General features: G+C 49.2%; 1 protein-coding gene across 1 annotated transcript in view; it reads right to left on the bottom strand.

Moving 5' to 3' along the window:
- MYO1F (myosin IF) overlaps positions 1-26,179 on the bottom strand; it is a 56,921-nt gene that overhangs the window by 4,728 nt on the left and 26,014 nt on the right. Inside the window, exons 8-25 of the mRNA XM_083483664.1 lie at positions 25,591-25,725; positions 24,814-24,946; positions 23,300-23,496; positions 21,530-21,610; positions 20,322-20,408; positions 19,385-19,471; positions 18,309-18,476; positions 17,953-18,038; positions 16,176-16,257; positions 14,631-14,737; positions 10,421-10,519; positions 7,828-7,972; positions 6,125-6,239; positions 5,019-5,188; positions 4,522-4,667; positions 3,108-3,254; positions 2,164-2,312; positions 181-264 (exon numbers count right to left, since the gene is read on the bottom strand). Coding sequence (XP_083339790.1) covers positions 181-264; positions 2,164-2,312; positions 3,108-3,254; positions 4,522-4,667; positions 5,019-5,188; positions 6,125-6,239; positions 7,828-7,972; positions 10,421-10,519; positions 14,631-14,737; positions 16,176-16,257; positions 17,953-18,038; positions 18,309-18,476; positions 19,385-19,471; positions 20,322-20,408; positions 21,530-21,610; positions 23,300-23,496; positions 24,814-24,946; positions 25,591-25,725 — 2,218 coding nt within the window. The remainder of the gene's footprint in view (positions 1-180; positions 265-2,163; positions 2,313-3,107; positions 3,255-4,521; positions 4,668-5,018; positions 5,189-6,124; positions 6,240-7,827; positions 7,973-10,420; positions 10,520-14,630; positions 14,738-16,175; positions 16,258-17,952; positions 18,039-18,308; positions 18,477-19,384; positions 19,472-20,321; positions 20,409-21,529; positions 21,611-23,299; positions 23,497-24,813; positions 24,947-25,590; positions 25,726-26,179) is intronic.

Consider the following 26,179-nt stretch of genomic DNA (forward strand, 5'->3'; position numbering starts at 1 on the left):
GGTACTTTATCATCTACCCTTAGATCAGAAATGGGCAATTCTGTGGTTTTCTGGATGCTCCAGGACTCCACTTTGCAGAACCCCCTGGACCATTGAGCATGCTGGCTGCTGGGAGCTGGATTCCCTGTTGAATGTCCATTTTTCTCCCTTCCTCCAAGAAGCATCCTTGGCCAGGCTTACCTCTGGGGGCTGATGGGGCGGCTCGTGATGGCGTTGCCTGCTTGTGGCGGCCTCTGTTTTGAAGGGCCCCTTTCCGTGTTGGCTCTGGAGGAAGAAAGGAAGAGATTTCATAGAATCATAGAATCATAGAATCCTAGAGTTGGAAGAGACCACAAGGGCCATCGAGTCCAACCCCCTGCCAAGCAGGAAACACCATCAGAGCACTCCTGACATATGGTTGTCAAGCCTCTGCTTAAAGACCTCCAAAGGAGGAGACTCCACCACACTCCTTGGCAGCAAATTCCACTGTCAAACAGCTCTTACTGTCAGGAAGTTCTTCCTAATGTTTAGGTGGAATCTTCTTTCTTGTAGTTTGGATCCATTGCTCCGTGTCCGCTTCTCTGGAGCAGCAGAAAACAACCTTTCTCCCTCCTCTATGTGACATCCTTTTATATATTTGAACCTGGCTATCATATCACCCCTTAACCTCCTCTTCTCCAGGCTAAACATGCCCAGCTCCCTTAGCCGTTCCTCATAAGGCATCGTTTCCAGGCCTTTGACCATTTTGGTTGCCCTCCTCTGGACACGTTCCAGTTTGTCAGTGTCCTTCTTGAACTGTGGTGCCCAGAACTGGACACAGGACTCCAGGTGAGGTCTGACCAGAGCAGAATACAGTGGCACTATTACTTCCCTTGATCTAGATGCTATACTCCTATTGATGAGGCCCAGAATTGCATTGGCTTTTTTAGCTGCCGCGTCACACTGTTGGCTCATGTCAAGTTTGTGGTCAACCAAGACTCCTAGATCCTTTTCACATGTACTGCTCTCAAGCCAGGTGTCCCCCATCTTGTATTTGTGCCTCTCATTTTTTTTCCCCAAGTGCAATACTTTACATTTCTCCCTGGTGAATTTCACATTCACCTTGGCCTGGAATTGGGATAAAATTCTGCAAAAGGGTCACATGGTCATGCGGATCGTACCCAGCTCTACCTCTCGTTTAAATCGGAACCAGTGAAGGTCTTGTGTGAGCGGCTGGAGGATGGATAGTGGCCAATGGATTGAGGTTGAATCCCGACAATACAGAAGTGCTGTTTTTGGGGGACAAGGGACGGGCAGGTGTGGGGGACTCCCTGGTCCTGAATGGGGTAATTGTGTCCCTAAAGGACCAGGTGGGCAGCCTGGGAGTCATTCTGGACTCACAGCTGTCCATGGAGGTGCAGGTCAATTCTGCCTCCAGGGCAGCTGTCTACCAGCTCCATCTGGTGTGCTGGATGAGACCCTCCCTACCTGTTCCCTGTCTCACCAGAGTGGTCCATGATCTTGTAATCTCCTGCTGGGGCTACTGCAATGCGTCCTCCATGGGGCTACCTTTGTAGGTGATTCAGAAAGTGAAACTAATCCAGAATGGGGCTGCCAGACTGGGGACTGGGAGAAGCTGATGGGACCATGTAATACCAGTCCTGAAAGATCTACACTGCCTCCCAATACATTTCTGGGCACAATTCAGAGTGTTGGTGCTGACTTCTAAAGTCCTAAACAGCCTTGGCCCTCTATAAGGAGTGTCTCCACCCCCATCGTTCAGCCCGGACACCAAGGTCCAGTTCCGAGGGCCTTCTGGTGGTTCCCTCACTGCAAGAACTGAAGTTACAGGGAACGACAACCAACCCAGAACGCTGGTGACTGGGAATGATGGCTGAGAACATATAAGACCTGGTCCCAGTACGTTTCTGAGCATCAGTCAAAGTGTTGGTGCTGGACTTTGAAGCCCTAAACGGAATTGGCCCTGAAGGAGCATCTCCAATCCCATCGTCCATCTCCAAGGGCCTTCTGGCGGATCCCTCCCTGCGAGAAGTGAGGCTACAGGGGACCAGGCAGAGGGCCTTCTCGGTGGTGGCACCCTCCCTGTGAAACACAGATGCCAAGGAGATAAACAGCTATCTGGCTTTTAGAAGACATCTGAAGGCAGCTCTGTATAAGGAAATCCCCCACTCAGCCCCTGCTTACTGGAGTTCTTGGGGAGGCCGCTCCCAATGGATATGGTCAGTGTCTTGCCGCTTGCTTTGAGGGCTGCCACATCGCCCTGTCCACTCACGAACGACACTGTCCGGGTGCCCCCTCCTCCCCACCCTTCTTTCTTCACACGGAACTGTAGTCTGAGGGACGGAGAGAAGGAGAGGAACGATTAGATCCACAAAAACCTTATTTGTTCATTGTTTCTCTCACATCCAAAGTGACTTGCAGTTTGAACCATTTAAGGACATCCAAGAAAAATATAAAAAACAGCTAAACAGATAACTCAGGACATGCTGACCCCATCCCACTAAAAGAAGGCCGCAATTGCAGACCCTCCCAGTGACCCTGTTTTCCTGGGATAGTCCCGGATTTACAGAAGCCATTCCAGTTTCTGACTTGATCTTTTCCTTAAAGGTAAAGGGACCCCTGACCATTAGGTCCAGTCGTGGCCGACTCTGGGGTTGTGGTGCTCATCTCACTTTATTGGCCAAGGGAGCCGGCGTTCAGCTTCCGGGTCATGTCGCCAGCATGACTAAGCCACTTCTGGCGAACCAGAGCAGCGCACGGAAACGTTGTGTATCTTCCCGCCGGAGTGGTACCTATTTATCTACTTGCACCTTGATGTGCTTTCGAACTGCTAGGTTGGCAGGAGCTGGGACCGAGCAATGGGAGCTCACCCCGTCGCGGGGATTCGAACCACCGACCTTCTGATCGGCAAGCCCTAGGCTCTGTGGTTTAACCCACAGCGCCACCCGCATCCCGCATAATATCATACTTTTCACCTAATACATATTGCATAAAGTGCTACTGCTGTTCTAGAGGGGTTCTGAGTTGGAACGGCAGGGCTGAGGAGGGGAACCGGGTCCATTTCCCAGCGACACTTTGGGAAAGGGGCGGTTTGTGTGCTTGTGTGTGTCGCTGGCCGTCCTGCTTACGTGTCGTTGAAGTTCAGGAGGAGTTTGCTGCGGGTCGCCTCTTCGTAGCGCTTGCAGAGCAGGCTGATGAGCTCTGTCTTGAAGATGGATTCCAGGAACGTGTCGGCCTCGGCTTCGTGGAGGACAAAGAAATCGTCTTGCCTCGTGCTGTGGTCGCCGGAAAAACAAAACAAAACAGGAAACAGCCAGAGAAAAGAAGGCGTTAGTCCTTTTGGGAGAGGGAGGAAGTGGGTGGGTCGAGAGGGAGAGTGGCAGGGAGTCCCTCTGACTCCAAGATGGCCAAGCGCGGAGCAGAGGACCATTCCATTTCAATTCTCTGAATCGGAGGGTTGTGGGTTCGAGCCCCACATTGGGCAAAAGATTACTGCGTTTCCGGGGGTTGTGCTAGATGACTCTTGGGGTCCCTCCAAGTTCTACAACTCAGCTTCCTGTTTAAACCAACCCTTTGTTCAAAACAATGAGGACTAGAATCTTGCTTCAGTTTTCAGGGAAGAAGCTTAGAGGTGGCTTAGAGGGAAAGTAACTCATCATGCGAAAGGCTGGGCTGGATGAATCCCAAGCCGGAATTAAGATTGCTGGAAGAAATATCAACAACCTCAGATATGCAGATGACACAACCTTGATGGCAGAAAGTAAGGAGGAATTAAAGAACCTTTTAATGAGGGTGAAAGAGGAGAGTGCAAAATATGGTCTGAAGCTCAACATCAAAAAAATCCCTAAGATCATGGCCACTGGTCCCATCACCTCCTGGCAAATAGAAGGGGAAGAAATGGAGGCAGTGAGAGATTTTACTTTCCTGGGCTCCATGATCACTGCAGATGGTGACAGCAGTCACGAAATTAAAAGACGCCTGCTTCTTGGGATAAAATCAATGATAAACCTAGACAGCATCTTAAAAAGCAGAGACATCACCTTGCCAACAAAGGTCCGTATAGTTAAAGCTATGGTTTTCCCAGTAGTGATGCATGGAAGTGAGAGCTGGACCATAAAGAAGGCTGATCGCCGAAGAATGGATGCTTTTGAATTCTGGTACTGGAGGAGACTCTGGAGAGTCCCATGGACTGCAAGAAGATCAAACCTCTCCATTCTGAAGGAAATCAGCCCCGAGTGCTCACTGGAAGGACAGATCCTGAAGCTGAGGCTCCAAGACTTTGGCCACCTCATGAGAAGAGAAGACTCCCTGGAAAAGACCCTGATGGTGGGAAAGATGGAGGGCACAAGGAAAAGGGGAGGACAGAGGACGAGATGGTGGGACAATGTTCTTGAAGCTACCAGCATGAGTTTGATGAAACTGCGGGAGGCAGTGGAAGACAGGAGTGCCTGGCGTGCTCTGGTCCAGGGGGTCACGAAGAGGCGGACACGACTAAACAACTAAACAACAACAAAGAGGGAAACGAAGAATGTGGCATCTCACCTGAGGGACACTCTGTTGACAGCCTGGACCTCCACTTTCTTTTTCAGGACCTCTCGGATCTGACCTTTCTCAGGACCCTTTTTCACCTTCTCCCGGCCGATCATGTAGAGGTATTTGGGAGTCAGGATGAAGTCCCTCTTGATGGGCTGATGATGATGAGGAGAAGTTGGTTGCCACGACCTCTCGAAGGGAGCGTGTCCCATCCTCCCTTACTCACCTTCCCCCTAAACTCAAAAACCAATATGTACTGGGCAAAAATTTCAGCTACGAACAAGGAAGTCCTGAGTTCGAATCTCACGTGAAGCTGACTCAGTGGCTCTTAGGCATCCCATTCTCCCTCAGTCTTCCCCATCTGTGAAATGGGGATTAAACGCTCCGATCTGCCTTGCACAGAACATTGGCAAGGTAAAACAGAGGCGATGTTTGTGAACATTTCAGTGCTAATGGAAGGGTAGGACTCTGGATAAAGGATTTGGAAGGGGAAACCTCCACCTTACCTTAAAGCGCCTGTCATATTTGGTGACGGAGTCGGCAAAATCGACCCGCTCTCTCCTGGCCAAGAACTGGCGCAGCTCAGGCTTGTCTTCCATGCCCAAATAGTCCCCCACGAAGTTCCGGTTGATGCTGTTGCGCCGCCTCTCTTTGAAGTTGTACAGGATGTGAGATGCTTTGGGGTTGGGAGAAAAAGAAGAGGCCGGTTTGAAAAGCGGCCAGGCAGACCTGGCCTTGGTCAAAATTAAAAACGCAAGGAGCTAGTCCTTAAGACTGCATACCCTTGTGCGTGTTTCTGACCAGTTTTAAAACCACATGGACAAAATTTGAAATGCAAGGCGTTAGTCCTTAAGGCTGCATACTGTGCCTGTGCGTCTGACCAGCTTTAAAAGCACACAGGCAAAATTGAAAAGCCAAGGTGCTAGTCCTTAAGACTGCACACTCTGCTCATGTTTCTGACCAGTTCTACAAACACACAGGCAAAGTTAAAACTGCAAGGGGCTAGTCCTTAATCTTACATAATGTGCTCGTCTTTCTGACCAGATGATGATGATTAATGGCCTCAGCCCTGTATACCTGAAGGAGCGTTTCCACCCCCATCGTTCTGCCGGACACTGAGGTCCAGCGCAAAGGGCCTCCTGGTGGTTCCCTCCCTGCGAGAAGTGAGGTTACAGGGAGCCAGGCAGAGGGCCTTCTCGGTGGTGGCACCTGCCCTGTGGAACGCCCTTCCATCAGATGTCAAAGGAAAAAACAACTACCAGACTTTTAGAAGATATCTGAAGGCAGCCCTGTTTAGGGAAGCTTTTAATATTTAATGCTGTATTGTGTTTTTAATATTTGATTGGGAGCTGCCCAGATGGGCAGGGTATAAATTATTATTATTATTATTATTATTACTTCCTCCCTCCCACCACTCCTACTTGGATGAAATGTAATTAGATTGTAATGTCCTTGGGGCAGAGACCTTGTTAAAATGGCTATAAACTGCTTTAAAGGCCTTCTTTAGGGTGGTGGGAAAGGGAGACAAATGACCTTCCCCCCCTCTCTCTCATCATCCTGCTTCTCTCTTCACCCTCCCTGAAACATTGGGGTGTCTGTGCAAACCCCTTACCTTCTTCCCGCATCTGCTCGTATTTCCGGATCGCGATGTGGCGGCGCCAAGCTTTCTGGATTACCCGGGCGTATCCGTCAAACTTCCGTTCCCGCATCTCCTCTAGCAGAAAGAGCTGAGTGGCGATGAAGGTGGGAGGGGGAGAGAAAGAGAACTAAAGGATTGTATCGGAAGGTGATCTATCCAAAACTAACGGGGGGTGGGGAGGAACTCATTCCCCCTTCCCTTTGAACTTCCCCCCTGCTCCACCCGAATCCTCCTTAAAGGGTACAAGAAGATGTCTTCCACTTAGGGGTGGCTGATGCCCAGATTTATTTCTGTTGATGTTGCGAGTCTTGGGAATCGGGACGGCTCCCGGCTCCAGCAAAATATGCTAGGATGCTCTCAGGGATGAGTTGGACGCAGATAAAGGGTGGGAGGAACCAGCCGGGGGACTCCCAAGGGAGGGAGGCTCAGAGCCCGGGGAGAGGGTTGGGTGGGATGACAATGAGGGAGAAGACTTGGATGGGGAGGTGTCAGAAGTGGAAGAAGTAACAGGGCTTAGTGAGCAGGGAGAGTCTGTGGCAGAGAGCAGTCCAGAATCGGAGGCAGAAGGTGGAGCAGGAGAGGAGGGAGGCCAAGAGGCAGAGAGGGTGAAGAGTCTCCTGCTGCGAGAAGCTCCCCTCCCTGCTGGTCCCCCAGAACCAGGAGAAGCATGAAAAGGGCGGAGGAGAGGTTGGCTTCACACAGGCAGAGTCTCTGATTGCTCAAAAATAGCCCCAGAGAAGAGGGGATTTAGCTGCATCTGGTACGCAGGCTGAGACCCTCCCTGCCCGCAGACTGTCTCACCAGAGTGGTCCATGCTCTGGTTATCTCCCGCTTGGACTACTGCAATGTGCTCTGTGAGGGGCTACCTTGGAAGGTGATTCAGAAACTGAAACTAATCCAGAATGCGGCTGCCAGACTGGGGACTGGGAGTGGCTGATGGGACCATATAACAGCAGTCCTGAAAGATCTACACTGCCTCCCAGTACGTTTCTGGGAACAATTCAGAGTGTTGGTGCTAAAGTCCTAAACAGCCTTGGCCCTCTATACCTGAAGGAGCGTCTCCACCCCCAGCGTTCTGCCCGGACACTGAGGTCCAGCTCCGAGGGCCTTCTGGTGGTTCCCTCCCTGTGAGAAGTGAGGCTACAGGGAATCAGGCAGAGGGGCTTCTTGGTGGTGGCGCCTGCCCTGTGGAACACCCTCCAACCACATGTCAAGGAAATAAACAACTATCTGACTTTTAGAAGACATCTGAAGGCAGCCCTGTATTGGGAAGTTTTTAAAGTTGGATATCTTACTGTGTTTTAATTTATTGGAAGCTGCCCAGAGTAGCTGGGGAAACCCAGTCAGATGGGTGGCATATATGTATAAAATTATTATTATTATTATTATTATTATTATTATTATTATTATTATTATTATTATATTATTAGAGGGTTGGTAACCAGCTTCACTTGCCTGGGCTGCCTCTTCCTCCTCTTCTTCCAGACTCCAGCCCCCAGCCAAGATGGCCACAGAATGGAGCAGAGTGGGCACAGGGGGAGTATAGCCTAGTGGGTTCAGGTGAAACGGGGGAGTAGCAGAAAAGCAAGGCCCTCCGGTTCATGCAACCTTGCTTACACAACAGCCAAACCCGAACCCAAGTCCCAGATCCTCCGACACCAGAGCGTTCTGCTTACCGACTCGGGGTTCTTGACGAAAACCTTGGAGCGGCCCATCTGGTACTGATCCGCGTCCATGTTGACGGACCGCAGCAAGTGCTGGACCCCCTGGCGCTCATCTCCCTGCCACCTGGGCCACGTCTCTGGGGTCAGGATGGCGTACCTGCCGGAGGAGGCAAACACACTTTGCTCAGGACGCCGCAAAGGCACCTGGAGATATTGGGGAATCCCAGCAGGAATGGGAAAATACGGGGGCGTCATTGGTGGGGAGGGCTGGGAGGGACCTGGCTTTTAACATAAGGTTACCAGATTTTTTTCAATGAATCCAGGGGCTAAATAAATAAATACTACACGTTTGGGACATTGATGCTGCAACGGTGGCGGTGGCAGAGGGGTGGTCACCGCCTTGACCTCAACCACCATGTTTCCCATTCCTCCGAGGCGTCTATCTCCTTTTTCCATGAGCCTGGGCAGCCCCTGAGGTGTTGGTTCTTTGGTGGGGGGGGGGGGAGAGGTGTGCGGTGCGTCAGGCATGGAAGGCGGAGAAGGAGGGTTGAGAGCAGCGGTGGTGGCGAGGCTAGGCCAGCGCGATGCCTCCCCTCCCATCAGAGCAGCCCCAATCCCATTCCTACTTGCGTGCAAGCAGGAGGGGACAGGGACCCCTCAGCTAGGAAGGGAGGCTTCCCTTTGCTTAACTGAGAGATCCCTGTCCCCTCCTGCTTGCACACAAGTAGGAGTTGGGAGGCTGCTCCAATAGGCAGCATGAAGCCTCCCTTCACAGCTTAGTTGCTGGGGTCACAAGAGGTGGAGGCAGCCCGGAAGCTGCATCTTAGAGTCCCTGCACCACCATCACATGGGGACTTCCGAGCAGCTCCTGAAACCAGCCAGAGCCAACCGCTCCGGGCTGCTGAGACTGCCGCTGCTGCGTTTCCCAGGGACATTAGATGAAATCCGGGGACATTCCGGGGATGCAATTTGTCCAGGGACTTAGTCGCAAATCAGGGGACTGTACCCGGGAAACGGGGACATCTGATAACCCTATTTAACACCCGCTAAACATCACAATATACTGATATATCCCCATGTCTGAAATAAGGGTGGAGCCAGGTAGTGGCTTCACGGTTTCCCCCCCGCATCGTAAATTTTGCACAGCACACAAACACATGGTGATTCACAATATATGCCAAAAATTCTGAAACCAATACTGTCTTATAATATGAACTTGAAACTGGTTTTTGGTTATATATCGCTCAGCCCTAGCGGTGGGTAGTCTAGAGGGCTCTGAAACCTGCTGCCTTCTCCCCCCCTAATATTCTGCTAAAACTGTGCTTTTAGGGTGCCCTGCGTATCACCTTGCTAGCGAAACGCAGCCGCTTGCCATCTTATTTTGCCCAGAGGTGTATATATGTGCCTATATCACCATATCCAAATGATAAGCAGATTTGTGCGCTGGGCGTGTACCCTGAGGCTTTGCTAGGAGGATTTAAAAACAAAATCAGGCTCTAACCTGGGGGGGGGGGAGTGGGGGCTCTTTTCCAGCCTGGGAGAGTAGAACCAAAGGCAAAGAGGGGGATTGTAACATAAGATGGGGTTTGTTATGTGTTGAAGTTCTCCCCCTGGACACCAGGGGTATTGTGTACAGTGGTACCTCTGGTTGTGAACGGGATCCGTTCTTGAGCCCCGTTTGCAACATGAGCAGAACGCAACCCGCATCTGCGCAGGTCGCAATTTGCCGCTTCTGCGCATGACGTCATTTTGAGTGTCTGTGCATGCGCGAGCGGCAGAACCCGGAAGTAACCCGTTCTGTTACTTCCGGGTCGCCATGGGACGTATCCTGAAAGAATGTAACCTGAACCGCACATAACAAGAGGTATGACTGTATATAGTTTTCACTCAGGTCCGCATCAGTTAATTTAGGCAGGAAATCATGGGTTGTTGTTGTTCCAATGGTGACAGCCGGTTGCCTATAAAAGCAGGTCGGCTGAGCTATTCAGTTCAGTTCAGTTCAGTTCAGTTCCAGCTTTCTTATAAAGAACTACAGTGGTGCCTCGCAAGATGAATGCCTCGCAAGACGGAAAACTCGCAAAACGAAAGGGTTTTTGGTTTTTTGAGTTGCTTCGCAAGACAATTTTCCCTATGGGCTTGCTTCGCAAGACGGAAATGTCTTGCAAGTTTGTTTCCATTTTCTTAAAACCGTTAATACAGTTGTGACTTGACTTCGAGGAGCAACTCATAGCATGCGGTGTGATAGCCATTTTTGAGGTTTTTGAAGCTTTTCCAAAACTTTTCCGACACTGTGCTTCGCAAGACGAAAAAAACCGCAAGACGAAAAAACTCACGGAACGAATTAATTTCGTCTTGCAAGGCACCACTGTACTTGGAGAAATCTCTGTGACATCTGCTATGTCCACCCACTACTTAATAGGGGTGTAGTGGGGTCTTCAGAACCCACCTTCTGTTATAAAGGTGAAAAAGCATGGAAGCCCAGCCCGACAGCCCCTCCCCACTTCCGACCCCCAGGAAGTAATAATAAAATAATAATAATAATAATTGCTTATTTATACCCCGCCCATCTGGCTGAGTTTCCCCCGCCACTCTGGTCTCTGCCTACCTCTGCAGGAATTTGTGGAAGAGCCTGCGATAGGCGAAGCCCGCTCTGCGGACTCGGATGTTCTCCTTCAGCCCCAGATACTCCACCTGGTGTTTCACCCTGAAAGAGAGGAAGAGCTGACTTGGTTCTTTGTTTTCAAGAGAGTGCTGTAAATGTAAATTGCTAAAAAAGCCAATGCAATTCTGGGCTGCATCAATAGGAGTATAGCATCTAGATCAAGGGAAGTAATAGTGCCACTGTATTCTGCTCTGGTCAGACCTCACCTGGAGTACTGTGTCCAGTTCTGGGCACCACAGTTCAAGAAGGACACTGACAAACTGGAACGTGTCCAGAGGAGGGCAACCAAAATGGTCAAAGGCCTGGAAACGATGCCTTATGAGGAACGGCTAAGGGAGCTGGGCATGTTTAGCCTGGAGAAGAGGAGGTTAAGGGGTGATATGATAGCCATGTTCAAATATATAAAAGGATGTCACATAGAGGAGGGAGAAAGGTTGTTTTCTGCTGCTCCAGAGAAGCGGACATGGAGCAATGGATCCAAACTACAAGAAAGAAGATTCCATCTAAACATTAGGAAGAACTTCCTGACAGTAAGAGCTGTTTGACAGTGGAATTTGCTGCCAAGGAGTGTGGTGGAGTCTCCTCCTTTGGAGGTCTTTAAGCAGAGGCTTGACAACCATATGTCAGGAGTGCTCTGATGGTGTTTCCTGCTTGGCAGGGGGTTCGACTCGATGGCCCTTGTGGTCTATTCCAACTCTATGATTCTATGATTCTATGTTTTAGAACATAGGACAGAATGCCTCTTCTAAGGTGCAGCTTGCCACCCTGTGTACCTTTTTGTCTGACCCAGAAGGTAACGTCTCTTAAGATATATGCATTTGTGAAATTATTTCTTTGCCTCTCTGACATTGTAGGAGATGATATAAATAGACAGGATTGTAAGTTGTTTTTATATGCGATGACGGCAGCAATAATATTATTGGCACAAAAATGGAAACAAGAACTACTGACAAAAGAAGAATGGAGGATGAAATTGATGGACAATGCAGAACTGGATAAATTAACAGGAAGGATTCTTAACCTGCGGGACCAGAGATTGATAGAAGACTGGGGTAAATATACGAACTATCTGAAAAGTAATTGTAATGAACAGATTACGCTAGTAGGACTGCAAGAAGTTTTGTAAGGTGGACTATTTGAAATATTGCAAGAAAGATTATGAGGAGAATTATTGGTCAATGATAATTAAGTGTAATAGAGAAATTAAGAAATGCAGAATAAGTGATAAAAACAGAAAATCATCAGAGGCGTTGACGGAAGTCAAAAATGATGTATAAGATAAGAAATTATGTTATATGAATGTTGGAAATGATATGTTAAAAAAACCTATATATATATATATATGAAGGGAATGCCTCTCCTAAGGGAAACTCTGCTCCCCTCTTGTCATCCTCTTCTAAGACACAGCTTGCCTTTCTCATTCCTCACCCTCCCACCGAAGAGAGAATGGTTTTTCTAAGACAGGGTTTTGCAATCCACACTCTCCCTCTCTCAAGCAGCATAGAATGCCTCTTCTGAGATGAGACATTCAATTATTATTATTATTATTATTATTATTATTATTATTATTATTATTATTATTATTATTTATACCCCACCCATCTGGCTGGGTTTCCCCAGCCACTCTGGGCGGCTTCCAACAAAGATTAAAAATACATTAAAATGTCACACTTTAAAAACTTCCCGGAACAGGGCTGCCTTCAAATGTCTTCTAAATGTCAGGTAGTTGTTTATCTCACTCTTCGTGGCCTTTATGGATCTGAAATCAGCATTTGACTCCATCCCCAGATCCCAGCTATGGTCCAAACTGAGTCTGATTTTGCAGGACAAATGACTTCTCTTTCTTATATAAGCCCTGTATAATGGAACCAAACTGCAGGTCTGATGCGGTCGACAGGGACAGCTATCGAACAGCATCGAGATGACTAGGGGGGTGAGACAGGGTTGTATTTTGGCCCCCACATTGTTTTGTCTATTCTTAAATGACCTAGAAGAGAACTTAATGGACCCAGATGGACACATTCCAAAAATAGGAATGAGAAGGACCCCTTGTTGTTATATGCTGATGACACGGCCATCATCTCGCGTTCCAGACCGGGTTTGAATTATCTGTTGAGGAAATTTTCTGATTACTGTTCTGGAAATGGTTTATCCATTAATTATGAAAAATCTAAAATTTTAGTCTTCGAAAGAAGATTCTCCCAGTCTCAATGGGTGCTGGATGGCCATAACCTTGAACAGATAAAATACTTCAGTTATATAGGGCTCACATTCCAGCATACAGGATCTTGGAAGCACCATTGGCAAACCTCCCTTCAAAAGGTGGAGATTACAAAGCTAGCCATACTCAGATTCTTCTTCACAAAGGGCGGCAAATATGTTCCAGCAGCCTTAAGGGTTTTCAACGCAAAGCCCGTTTCCCAACTCCTGTATGCAGCAAATGTCTGGCATAATGGGGACCTGCCTAAGCTAGATGGCTTTCAGGCAAAATTTCTATGATCTCTGCTGCAGGTACCTGCGTCCCCAACTCCGTACTTCTGTTAGAAGCTGGTGAATGCCCAATTTCAACTAAAGCGTGGTGGGCTGCCCTAAAACATTGGCTCAAGATTTCAGTGTTTAATCTAGGGAAGGGTTTGTACCAACACCTGACCAATGAGGAATTTGTCAGCAAATGGCAGAAAACCGTGGCTAAAAAAGCCACCTCTATTGGTCTGTCTCCCCCCCCCCAACTGTATTACCTGGGCTATGAAGGCGCCCAAAAGGTTTTAAAGCAAAGATTATGGGACAATGCACACAGTGACTTGCGATCTCGGTCACACGCAGTCTGTAGTCCACTGGCAGCAGGAGTTCAATATGGGTATGTCTTTGAGTTAACATCTTACATCACTGTATTCTGCTCTTGCCACTGTATTCTGCTCTGGTCAGACCTCACCTGGAGTACTGTGTCCAGTTCTGGGCACCACAATTCAAGAAGGACACAGACAAACTGGAACGTGTCCAGAGGAGGGCAACCAAAATGGTCAAAGGCCTGGAAACGATGCCTTATGAGGAACGGCTAAGGGAGCTGGGCATGTTTAGCCTGGAGAAGAGGAGGTTAAGGGGTGACATGATAGCCATGTTCAAATATATAAAAGGATGTCACATAGAGGAGGGAGAAAGGTTGTTTTCTGCTGCTCCAGAGAAGCGGACACGGAGCAATGGATCCAAACTACAAGAAAGAAGATTCCACCTAAACATTCGGAAGAACTTCCTGACAGTAAGAGCTGTTTGACAGTGGCATTTGCTGCCAAGGAGTGTGGTGGAGTCTCCTACTTTGGAGGTCTTTAAGCAGAGGCTTGACAATCATATGTCAGGAGTGCTCTGGTGGTGTTTCCTGCTTGGCAGGGGGTTGGACTCGATGGCCCTTGTGGTCTCTTCCAACTCTATGATTCTATGATCAAAAACCTGACAGTACCTAACTATCGAAGGCTTTTCACCAAAGCCAGACTAAACGTCTTTCCTTCTGCAGTGCTGGATGGTAGGTTGAGAGGAGTTCCCTACCAGGACAGACTTTGCTCCTGTGCTCAAGACATCGATTCCATAAAACATATTTTGTTGCATTGTGCGAAGTATGAGCAAGCCAGGGCTGAACTGATACTACCCTTGCTGGTGCCTTTCCCGGGAAAGTCAGAGGCTCACTATGTCAGGCTCCTACTGGAAGACCGGACAAAAGCCAGAACATTGGCAGTGGCAAAGTTTTTATCAGACGTTGCAATAATAAATGAGCCCTATATTCCAAACAAAGTGCTTGATTAACCTGGAGGTAGACTGTATGAACTCTGTATTAATTTGTAATGTTTTGTTGGGTCTCTGGACCATAATAAAGATTGATGGTGATGTTTATCTCTTTGACATCTGATGCGAGAGTGTTCCACAGGGCAGGCACCACTACTGAGAAGGCCCTCTGCAGCGATACCTCTGAAACCAGTTGCTGGAAACCGCAGGAGGGGAGAGCTGCTCTTGTGTTCGAATTCTGCTTGGGGGTTTCCCACAGTTGGCCACTGTGAGAAGAGGATGCTGGAACGGATGGGCAATTGGCCTGACCCAGGCAGGACTCTCCTCATGTTCTCAGTTCTCAGTTGTCAGATCTGGGTCTCCCGCCATCCTTTCTTACCTGCTCTCCTCCCAGTCTCTTGGTCTCTTGGTCTCGTTGGGTTTGATGCAGCGGATGTAGTGGGGGGTGCACTTCATCAAGGTGTTCACGAGATCATTGGCCTGCCTCTTTAGGGAAATAATAATAATAATAATAATAATAATAATAATAATAATAATAATATTTATACCCAGCCCGTCTGGCAGGGTTGCCCCAGTCACACATATAAAAACATCATAAAACATCAAACATTCACCATAACAATTTGATCCAATACAAATAAAGCCACAATAAGTTTAAAATAAACAGGTAAAGGTAAAGAGACCCCTGACTGTTAAGTCCAGTTGTGGACGACTCTGGGTTGTGGCACTCATCTTGCTTTACTGGCCGAGGGAACCGGCATACAGCTTCCAGGTCATGTGGCCAGGAGGACTAAGCTGCTTCTGGCGAACCAGAGCAGTGCACGGAAACACCGTTTACCTTCCCACTGGAGTGGTACCTATTTATCTACTTGCACTTTGACATGCTTTTGAACTGCTAGGTGGGCAGGAGTAGGGACCCAACAACAGGAGCTCACCCTGTTGCGGGGATTCGAACCGCCGACCTTCTGATCGGCAAGCCCTAGGCTCTGTGGTTTAACCCACAGGGCCACCCACGTCCCTTAAAATAAAAAACTTTTATCAAATAAAGCTATATTCAATAATCAATTAGAATACAATAATAAACAATAAAATTAAATCAGCAGATTATAATTAAACAGTTTACACTTGTCAATTACAAGAAATAATAGTTAAACTATAATAAGTAAAAATAATCGCAAGTCACAATGCACTCTTCCCAGCTGCTTTTGCTGTTCTCAGAGTCTGAGAAAGGCTCCTAGGGCTTGATCAGGATTCCCAAACTTGGGTAGCTAGCTGTTGTTGGACTACAATTCCCATCATCCCTGACCACTGGTCCTGCTAGCTGGGGATGATGGGACTCGTAGTCCAACAACAGCTGGAGACCCAAGCCTGGGAAATCCTGGTCTGGACGGTGGAGCAAGGCAGGTGGGAAAAGCCATTGCCTGATGGACAGCAGAAGACACAAGTTTTTTGGTGTTACCCAGCCCAGGGGGCAAATGACAGGAAGTCAATCGCAGGAAGCGAGCGGAGTTAACTCTTTATTAGGAAAAGCAGGATCTGAACAGCAGCACCAGGCCTAATGAGCACAGCAACTCTTCTTCAGTGGGTCTTGAAGGTCCCTGCGTCCCCACAACCATCTAAGACCCCTTCTGTCCAGGACTTTCCCCAAGCAATCGGAGACTATGCCTTCATGCAGCCAACCTCTCCTCCGCCCTTTTCATGCCTCTGCTGGTTCTGGGAGACTAGCAGGGAGGGGAGCTGGTTGCAGCAGGAGGGGGAGACATCCGTGACTCTTCACCAGACGAACTTCCTCTCTGCCTCTTGGTCTCCCTCCTCTCCCGCTTCTGCCTCCGATTCTGGATTTCATAATACATGGATAGTTTTATCCCACGCAAATGCTTCCTAGCTTCAGCTATGAAACGGATCAGGCCAAACAAAGACTCACCTTAATTTTGGATCCCGCTGTGGTGGGTCTCCCTTTCTTATCCGCGTCGAGTTTTTCTGGGAAGAGTCCCCGGATGAACCCGCTGGGAGGCGAAACGTTTGGGGGCCTGGTTATGTCAAGCCAATAAACCCCACCCCACGTTCCCCGAAAGAGAGAACTGAGGTAGCAGATAAGGCAGTCAGACCAAGGGAGTTGGTATTATTATTATTATTATTATTATTATTATTATTATTATTATTATTAGCAATCAGTGCCATGTACTTTCCCAAGCGGACTCATGAGGTCTAGAAACTTCATGCTCCATTTTTAAGGCAGAAGCTGGGTGAGTGTGTGAGAGTACACACATAGCCCCAAAGCCAATGTACCCTCTCCTGCTTTTTCTCTGCCCTTTCAGTGACCAAACAGAGGGATTCGGCAATAATACTAATAATAGCTGTTGCCGGGCTACCCCAGCCACTCTGGGTGGCTTCCAACATATATGAAAACATAATTAAACCATAAACCTTAAAAAGCTTCCCTATGCAGGGCTGCTTTCAGATGTCTTCTCTAAAGGTTGAATAGATGGCCAGAAGAGCTTCCTTTTCCAGGTAGGGTCTACCTTCCTCAAACTGCAGTGACTTTGATGCCACCAGGGCAAAACAGTCCCCTGTTGTCAACACAACTCAGGACAGCTGGTTAATTCTGAAATATTTTTGTCCATCCCACTTCCCCTCCTCCCTGCTTGTCGCTGACCCTGGGCATAGCCAGTGTGGTGTAGTGGTTAGAGCAGTGGTTCGCAAAGTGGGTGGTACTGCCCCCAGGTGGTTGTGGTGGGATTAACTATTCTAAATATTAATAATAATAATAATAATAATAATAATAATAATTTATTTATACCCCACCCATCTGGCTGGGTTTCCCCAGCCACCCTGGGCAGTTTCCAACAGAACACTAAAATACAATAACCTATTAAACATTAAAAGCTTCCCTAAACAGGGCTGCCTTCAGATGTCTTTTTGACATCTGGTGGGAGGGCGTTCCACAGGGCGGGCGCCACCACCGAGAAGGCCCTCTGCCTGGTTCCCTGTAGCTTTGCTTCTCACAGCGAGGGAACCGCCAGAAGGCCCTCGGCGCTGGACCTCAGTGTCCAGGCAGAATGATGGGGGTGGAGACGCTCCTTCAGGTATACTGGACGGAGGCCGTTTAGGGCTTTAAAGGTCAGCACCAACACTTTGAATTGTGCCTGGAAACGTACTGGGAGCCAATGTAGGTCTTTCAAGACCGGTGTTATGCGGTCTCAGCGGCCACTCCCCGTCACCAGTCTAGCTGCCGCATTCTGGGTCAGTTGTAGTTTCCAGGTCACCTTCAAAGGTAGTCCCCCATAGAGTGCATGGCAGTAGTCCAAGTGGGAGATAACCAGAGCATGTACCACTCTGGAAGACAATCTGCGGGCAGGGAGGGTCTCTGCCTGCGTACCAGATGGAGCTGATAAACAGCTGCCCTGGACTCACTCACACCTGAGGAGAGAATGCCTCTTCTGAACAGATAATCTCTATGTAGCTCAGAACTGAGTGCCTCTTCTAAACAGACGTGTCTCTCCATCTCTTGCATACTGCAGGGACTGAATCTTATTCTGCTGAGGATAGGGGAACCAGCAGCCCCTCCAGAAGCCACTGAATTTCACCTCCCAGAAGTGTTGCTGGTTTCCCATCCTGGATCTAGCAAATTCCCAGAGCCTGTTTCTAACTGCCAGATGTTTCCGGGGAAACGCACGACCGCAGGGATCCCGGCAACTCACAATTCGCTGCTTTGCATCAACTCGATCAAGTCGGTGAAGAGCACGTCCCGGTTGCGTTCGCAGAAGCCGCTCACGTCGTAGGACACCTGGAAACGAGCGCCATGGAATCTTAGGACGGCAGAGTTGGAAGAGGGTCCCCCAAGGGTCATCCAGTCTAACCCCCTGCAATGCAGGAGTCACAAACAGAGAATCCCCAGCAGGTGCCGCATGTGCAGAAATGAAATGAAGGGGGGAAGGATCCACAAGAGTTTTATTTAAAAATGGGCTTTAAAAGTAAAATAATACGAGGATAGCAAATTAGCTAATTGGGAACCACTGATGTAGATAAGAATAGCGCCCCACAGAGCTCCAGAGACCTTGCCAGCATAATGGTGGATGATGAATCCCATGTTGGACCCATTGAAATGTTCGTGGTTCCCCACAGCCGACTGCAGCTTCTGAAGGAGTGTCTGGTCAGCTCCGTCACCCTTGGCGTACACAGTGGCGCAGACGTCATCCAAGACGCTCATAATGCCCGGAGGATTCTGGGAGTTGGAAGAAAAGAGTGGAGGGGGGCTAATTACGTCCTGCTTCAGCCTTGCTGGCATTCAGCCGCAGGTCTTGTTCCGCCCAACCTCCTTGTGTTTTGCCTGTTCTCTATGTTAGAATTCCTGCTCCATGATTGCAGTCATGGGATTGCTGTCTATCATATGACGGTGTATGTTTTCATTCCACAGAGTGGGAAGTGACGGAGACAGGATGTTTGTGTTCCTGTGTTCCGTGAAGTGAGACTATTGTCCTTTGTTCTTTTTCTCTTTGCTGTCTGATGCTAGAGAGAGAGGGAGCCATGTTGCAGTGCTCCGTGTGTGTTTATATGTAAAGTAGATTAGCCAAAATGCTGAGTTGCTGAGGTCTGTTACACAACTGCACAAACTCTGCGGATCTCTAAGTGTGTCGGTGTCTGTTGGAATTAGTCGCTGTGATGTTCGGGCTGAAGAAAGCTTTTGAAGCTTCCGAACGATTGACCAGGAGGGAGGGAACATGCTAGTTGGGCATGTGTCTCTGCCAGGGTCCTACTCGAGTGTAGGCTGAACTCCTGACACTCTATGCACACATTTTGGGTCACACCCAATTAAATTCTACTCAGAGCAGATGTGTTAAAACGAATGGAACTAAGGTACGCATGCCCTTAAGTCTGAACAGGCTTCCTCTGAGTACGGCTGTGTACACACCACCCATCGCAAGCCCATGAATGCCAAAGAACCACGGGAAATGTCGTTGGTTCAGGGTGCTGGGAATCACAGCTCTCTGAGGGGTGAACTACAGTTCCCAGGATTATTTTTTTGGAGGAAGTCAAGTGGTTTAAATGTACAGGGTATAGCAGTCTATGCTCAACCATTCCTTTACACATTTTTATGTAAAAGGGGACTTTTTTGGGGGGGGGCTCTCTTACCAGCTTGTTTTCGATGAGGTCACACACCACTTTGTTGTTGAAATATTCGATTGGGGTCCATTTGATCCCTTCCTGCACATACTCTTCCTAAGGCAAAGAGAACGAGCTGGAAATGCGAGGTTTTTTATTTTTAAAGAAACCATAATATATCAAGAATTGAGGAGTTAACTCTTGATGTCACCCTGATTGATGTGTGGGATGGGCACACTTGTTGATTTTGTTTTTAGAAAACCCCCTCTTTTCACCTTTAAAGGGGATGGGGGAGGAAAGCCTTTCCAAACTCTGTTTTTTTTTGTTTCTTGCTATATAATATAGTTGTAAGGCTGTCATCACTCTGCAGTTGATGGCTGCAGTAGCTCCAGCATTACAGCAGAATATTGGGCAGGCAAGCCAGCAGGGTATGTTTATGCATTTCATTTAGACTCTGTATTTCTATATTAAAATACATTCAAGGTGGCATGCATAGATATCAGCAACAAACCGGTTAAAGGCGTTTAAATGTTTAATGACTTGTCTATTGCAGGTGGGAAGAGCCAGAAGAAAATGCAAGGGAAGAGTAAAGGTAAAGGGGCCCCTGACCTTTAGGTCCAGTCGTGGCCGACTCTGGGGTTGCAGCGCTCATCTTGCTTTACTGGCCGAGGGAGCCGGCGTACAGCTTCCGGGTCATGTGGCCAGCATGACTAAGCCGCTTCTGGCGAACCAGAGCAGCGCACGGAAACGCCGTTTACCTTCCCACCGGAGTGGTACCTATTGATCTACTTGCACTTTGACGTGCTTTCGAACTGCTAGGTTGGCAGGAGCAGGGACCGAGCAACGAGAGCTCACCCAGTCAAGGGGATTCGAACCACCGACCTTCTGATCGGCAAGTCCTAGGCTCTGTGTATAAAGTGGTCTGGAGCGTTGCATTCGCCCTTCTGAACCCTGGCGTAGACCTCACCTGCTCTGCTTTCAGGGTCAGCTCAATGAAGATCTGCTGCAGCTTTTCATTCACAAAGTTGATGCAGAATTGCTCAAAGCCATTTCTCTGATGGGATGAGAGAGATTAAAAGGCATTACTCCTCTCGCCCTGACCTAGCCACTGTAATCCATGCGACGGTCACCTCCAGACTGGATTATTGTAACTCGCTCTATGTGGGGCTGCCCTTGAGACTGACTCAGAAACTCCAGCGGGTGCAGAATGCCGTGGCGAGGCTCCTTACGGGGTTCTTGCCGCGGGATCACATTCACTCGGTGCTATACCAGCTGCACTGGCTCACGGTGGGGTACAGGATCAGGTTTAAGGTGCTGGTTTTAACCTTTAAAGCCCTATACGGCCTAGGACCCTTGTACCTACAGGGCCGCCTCTCCTGGTATGTCCCACAGAGGACCCTACGATCTTCAAACAAAAACACTTTGGAGGTCCCGGGCCACAGGGAGGTTAGGCTGGCCTCAACCAGAGCCAGGGCTTTTTCGGCTGTGGCCCCGATCTGGTGGAACGCTCTGTCCCAAGAGACTAGGGCCCTGCGGGACTTGACATCTTTCCGCAGGGCCTGCAAGACAGAGCTGTTCCACCAGGCCTTTGGCCGAGGCAGAGTCTGACCCCTCCTTTGGTAATCCTCGCAGAACTCTGGCCCAATGGTTGCCATTAATTTGATTTGAATTGATTTTAAAATGAATTGATTTTAGAATGCTGTGTTACTTTTATTGTTGTTAGCCGCTCTGAGCCCTGCTTTGGCTGCGGAGGGCGGGATATAAATTATTATTATTATTATTATTATTAATAATATCACAGGGAACAGAGACATGCCTAGTTCAGGTCACAAACTGTGGCAATCAGTGTATTGTGATTTTTGGAGACGGCAAGAGAATTAAACCCCCGCACCTATCTTCTAAACCTGGGGTGGTTTTTCAAAGTGAGATCCGTGTTCCCCTTGGGAGAAGATTCCGGGGGCCACAAGGCAGTGGTGGGCGGGGCCAGAGGTCAAAGTGGGCGGGGCAGGGCATGCAAATGTCTCTCCTGCACCCCCCTACAGAGACACCACCCTTGACCCTTCACCCCAGCAAGGCATTATCGGAGTTCAAGGACCCATTTCCAGCCGCGTGAAAAGGCTCAAGGAGGTGTGGAGCAGGGCCTTGACAGGGGCTGCTCTGAACAAAGACACCTACCTGGAATATTTCAAACCCATAAATGTCCAGAACGCCAACGCTGTACTCTTCGTGAGGCTTCTGAATGGCTCTGTTGATGGACTTGAGGCAAAGGAGAGAGGATTGGTTACCATCCAAACATGGCGGAAGGAGGACAAGAAGGTTGTACAAATGCAGAGCGGACAACTGAGGAACAGGCAGCAAAGCAGGCTGCCATCTTGCCCAGCCCGCTAATCCTAAAGGCAAAGGGTTGCTTCCAGCTAAGTTCCACTCAGAGTAAACCCATTGGACTTAATGTGCCCAAGTAAACCCTTTCCATGGATTTCAAGGGGTCTCGTGTAGGACCAATGGTGGATCCTGCCGAATAGTCCCCCCACTCCTCTATTTCAAAGAACCATGGAGCTGGAAGCGACGAACAGGCGGCTCTCGTCTTTCTATGTTCGGATTTTAAAGGATCATACAGCTGGAAGGAAGAAATGGGCCGCCATCTTGTTCCAACACTCTCAGGCTATTCCTCCCTTCCATATTTGGTGTTCAAAGAACCACAGAGTTGGAAGAAAGAAACAGGCTGCTCTCCAAACAAGTTTCATCCTTCCATTAATGATTTTGAAAGAACCACAGAACTGGAAGTGATGAATGGCCCACTCTCACACTTCCATATTTGCTTTCCAAGGTACCATAGAGTCAGAAGAGGGAAGCAGACCAGTCTCACCCTTCCATATTTGATTATGGCGGCTAATGAATTGAGGTTCAATTCTGACAAGACAGAAGTGCTGTTCTTGGGGGACAGGGGGTGGGCAGGTGTGGAGGACTCCCTCGTCCTGAATGGGGCAACTGTGCCCCTGAAGGACCAGGTGCGCAGCCTGGGGGTCATTTTGGACTCACAGCTGTCCATGGAGGCACAGGTCAGTTCTGTGTCCAGGATGGCTGTCTACCAGCTCCATCTGGTACGCAGGCTGAGACCATCCCTGCCCACAGACTGTCTCACCAGAGTGGTGCATGCTCTGGTTATCTCCCGCTTGGACTACTACAATGTGCTCTATGTGGGGCTACCTTGGGAGGTGACCCGGAAACTACAAGTAATCCAGAATGCAGCAGCCAGACTGGGGACTGGGAGTGGCCGCCGAGACCACATAACACCGGTCTTGAAAGACCTACACTGGCTCCCAGTACATTTCCAAGCACAATTCAAAGTGCTGGTGTTGACCTTTAAAGACCTAAATGGCCTCAAAGACCCAGTATCCCTGAAAGAGCGTCTCCACCCCCATCGTTCTGCCTGGACACTGAGGTCCATCTCCGAGGGCCTTCTGGCAGTTCCCTCATTGCGAGAAGCCAAGTTACAGGGAACCAGGCAGAGGGCCTTCTCGGTGGTGGCGTCTGTCCTGTGGAACGCCCTCCCACCAGATGTCAAAGAGAACAACAACTGCCTGACATTTAGAAGACATCTGAAGGCAGCCCTGTTCAGGGAAGTTTTTAATGTGTGACATTTTAATGCATTTTTAACCTTTGTTGGAAGCCGCCCAGAGTGGCTGGGGAAACTCAGCCAGATGGGTGGGGTACAAATAAAAAATTAATATAATACTTTTATAATAATAATAATAATAATAATAATAATAACAACAACAACAACAACAACCATCCAGTTGGAAGCTATGAAGGGGCTGCCATCTTGTCCCAACACTTTTGGGATCCAAAGAACCACAGAGTTGGAAGCGATAGACAAGACTCCCTGTTGCCCCAGTGGCCCCAGCCTCCCCTAACACCCTGGACCAGGATGAGGCCAGCCCTCACCTCCACAAGGAAGTCAAAGACTCGGGAGTACAGCCCCTTGGCCAGGGCGTCGCGGGTGTAGGAAGCTTGCTCGACGTTGAGGGTCACGTTGATGGACTCCTTCCGGTTCCCCCATTTGCTGTCCATTTTCCGGCTGGTCAGCTTGTCGTTCAGCCGGTTCTTGTCGATCCCCAGGAGGTAGGCAGGAAAGGCCAGCACTGGGGTTGGGAGGGAGAGGCAGTTGAGCATCTCTGGAGAGGCCTGTGGAACTCACGGCCACTGCATAACCCTGAATTTCAGGGCTAGGGAATGATCTTCACATCGGTTCGCACACCCTTCCTGGGCCACAAAGGTTGCCTGATGAACATGGGGGCCAGTTGCCATTTTCCCTCAGCCTAACCCATGGGTAGGCAAACTAAAACCTTCGGGCCAGATCAGGCCCAATGGCCTTCTGGATTCGACCCACAGACGGTCCAGGAATCGCCATTTGGATCACCAGCGCGTGCGTTCTTTCCCTCTCCCTCCGTCTCCCTCCCATGGCGGTGCTTCTTCCCTCCCTCCCTCCTCCCGGCTTTTCCCTGCCCTGCCTAGAGGAGGAAGGGGGCTGGGCTTTGATGGTGCCAGCAGCAGCAGCAGCCCTTTTAAGCAGCCCCTGCCGTTCGCAAGACACAGGTAAGCAGCCACCGGGGCTCGTGGGACACTCCCAGCTTTACAGAAGCCGTCCCGGTTCCTGATTTTTATGTAATTAAAATTCCAGTTATGTCTTAAGAATGCCTCATATCTGTGATTAAAGGGAGGAGGGAATGAAGGTTTTATGGTCTTTTTTGGGGGGTCATACGATTGTATATTTTGCTCTAAGACATGGATAGGCAAACTAAAGCCCAGGGGCCGGATCCGGCCCACTCACCTTCTAAATCCGGCCTGCGGACAGTGTGTTTTTACATGAGCAGAATGTGTCCTTTTATTTAAAATGCATCTCTGGGTTATTTGTGGGGCATAGGAATTCGTTCATATTTCCCCCCCTCAAAATATAGTCCGGCCCCCCACAAGGTCTGAGGGACAGTGGACCGGCCCCCTGCTGAAAAAGTTTGCTAACCCCTGCTGTCCTAATCATCTTCTAGCCGTGGTAATCATTAATCAATTTTAAAACATTTATCTCTGATACCTCTTGAAGGTCACTTTGCATGGGAAAAACACATCCTGCTCTCTCCGAGGCTAGGGCTATTTTCTTACACACACACACACACACACACACACACACACACACACACACACACTACTCTCCAGCTGTGAAGCAGGGCGTTGGCGAGGGGCGTGGTTTAGATAAAAGGGGCGTGGTTTAGATAAAAGGGGCGTGGCCACAGAGTCCCGAAAGGCCATGTTTTCTCCCCCTCTGGGCCTGAGGTTCCCCAGCCCTTTTGCACTGCTTAATTTGGAGCAATATTTCATAGGGTCATAGAACTGTGGCATTGGAGGGGACCTCCAAGGGCCATCTAGTCCAGCCCCCCTGCAATGCAGGTTGGCAAGCAACTCACAATCTGGGCTCTCCACCTGGGCGTAGTTGCCCTGCTCCTGGAATCCAATGTTGCCGAGGTGAAGGATGCCGGCTGTGATCTGTAGGATGAGCTGCTTGTCTTGGCCAGAGATCCCGATGACGTCCATGGCGTTCTGGGGTGGTGTGGGGAAGCCCAGGAAAGAGAGAGAGAGAGAGAGGGAGGGAGGGAGGGAGAGAGAGAGAGAGAGAGAGAGAGAGAGAGAGAGAGGGAGGAAGTCCATCTTACAGCTGACTGCGAATAACAGCCAGTGGTTAAAAAGGTAAAGGGACCCCTGACCATTAGGCCCAGTCGTGGCCGACTCTGGGGTTGCAGCACTCATCTTGCTTTATTGGCCAAGGGAGCCGGCGTACAGCTTCCGGGTCATGTGGCCAGCATGACTAAGCCGCTTCTGGTGAACCAGAGCAGCACATGGAAACGCCGTTTACCTTCCCGCCGGAGCGGTACCTCTTTATCTACTTGCACTTTGACGTGCTTTCGAACTGCTAGGTTGGCAGGAGCAGGGACCGAGCAACGGGAGCTCCCTCGCCGCGGGGATTCGAACCACCGACCTTCTGATCGGCAAGTCCTAGGCTCTGTGGTTTAACCCACAGCACCACCTGCGTCCCCAACAGCCAGTGCCCATTGGAGCTGATAGAGAGGCAGGGAGAGCATATAAGGGTGTTACAGATTTGGGAATGGGGGACCCCTAGACCGTGGAAATTAATAAATGGCAGGGTTTTGATGATTCGGGATGTGAAGGGAAAAATATGACCGCACCATTGTCTCGTGGAATTCGCTCCGGTCGTCCGTTCCGTCCACTTTGTACGTTTCTGACTGGGACAGGTAGTAGTAGTAATCTGGGCTCATGATCCCCAAATTGTGCTTCTGGTCTTGGGAGGCTCCCTCGATGAGCTGAAAAACGAGACACGTGGGGGAGAAAAAATATGCAACACAAACACAGATGGCAGGACTACTGAAGATTTCTGCGGTGAGAGAATGTATGGAAGAGGCAATATTCTTTGTGCATGGACTGGCAGCAGGGATGGTATAATGCTCAAGGTTTGGAAGTTGCACTTTTAACAGATCTTGGGCTTGGAAAAGTGCCTGACCATGCCTACTTCTGGCCGGACAGTCAGTGCACAGTGGTGCATGTTGTGAGCTCATCCCCGTGCCTCCTTGCACAAGAACTTTTCTTTAATTTCTCACTAGTTACAGGTAGGTAGCCGTGTTGGTCTGCCGTAGTCGAAACAAAAGAAAATAATTCCTTCCAGTAGCACCTTAGAGACCAACTAAGTTTGTTATTGGTATGAGCTTTCCTGTGGTATCTGAAGAAGTGTGCATGCACACAAAAGCTCATACCAATAAC

Source organism: Podarcis liolepis (genome assembly GCF_965112155.1).
Source record: "Podarcis liolepis genome assembly, chromosome: 18".
Classification (NCBI taxonomy): domain Eukaryota; kingdom Metazoa; phylum Chordata; class Lepidosauria; order Squamata; family Lacertidae; genus Podarcis; species Podarcis liolepis.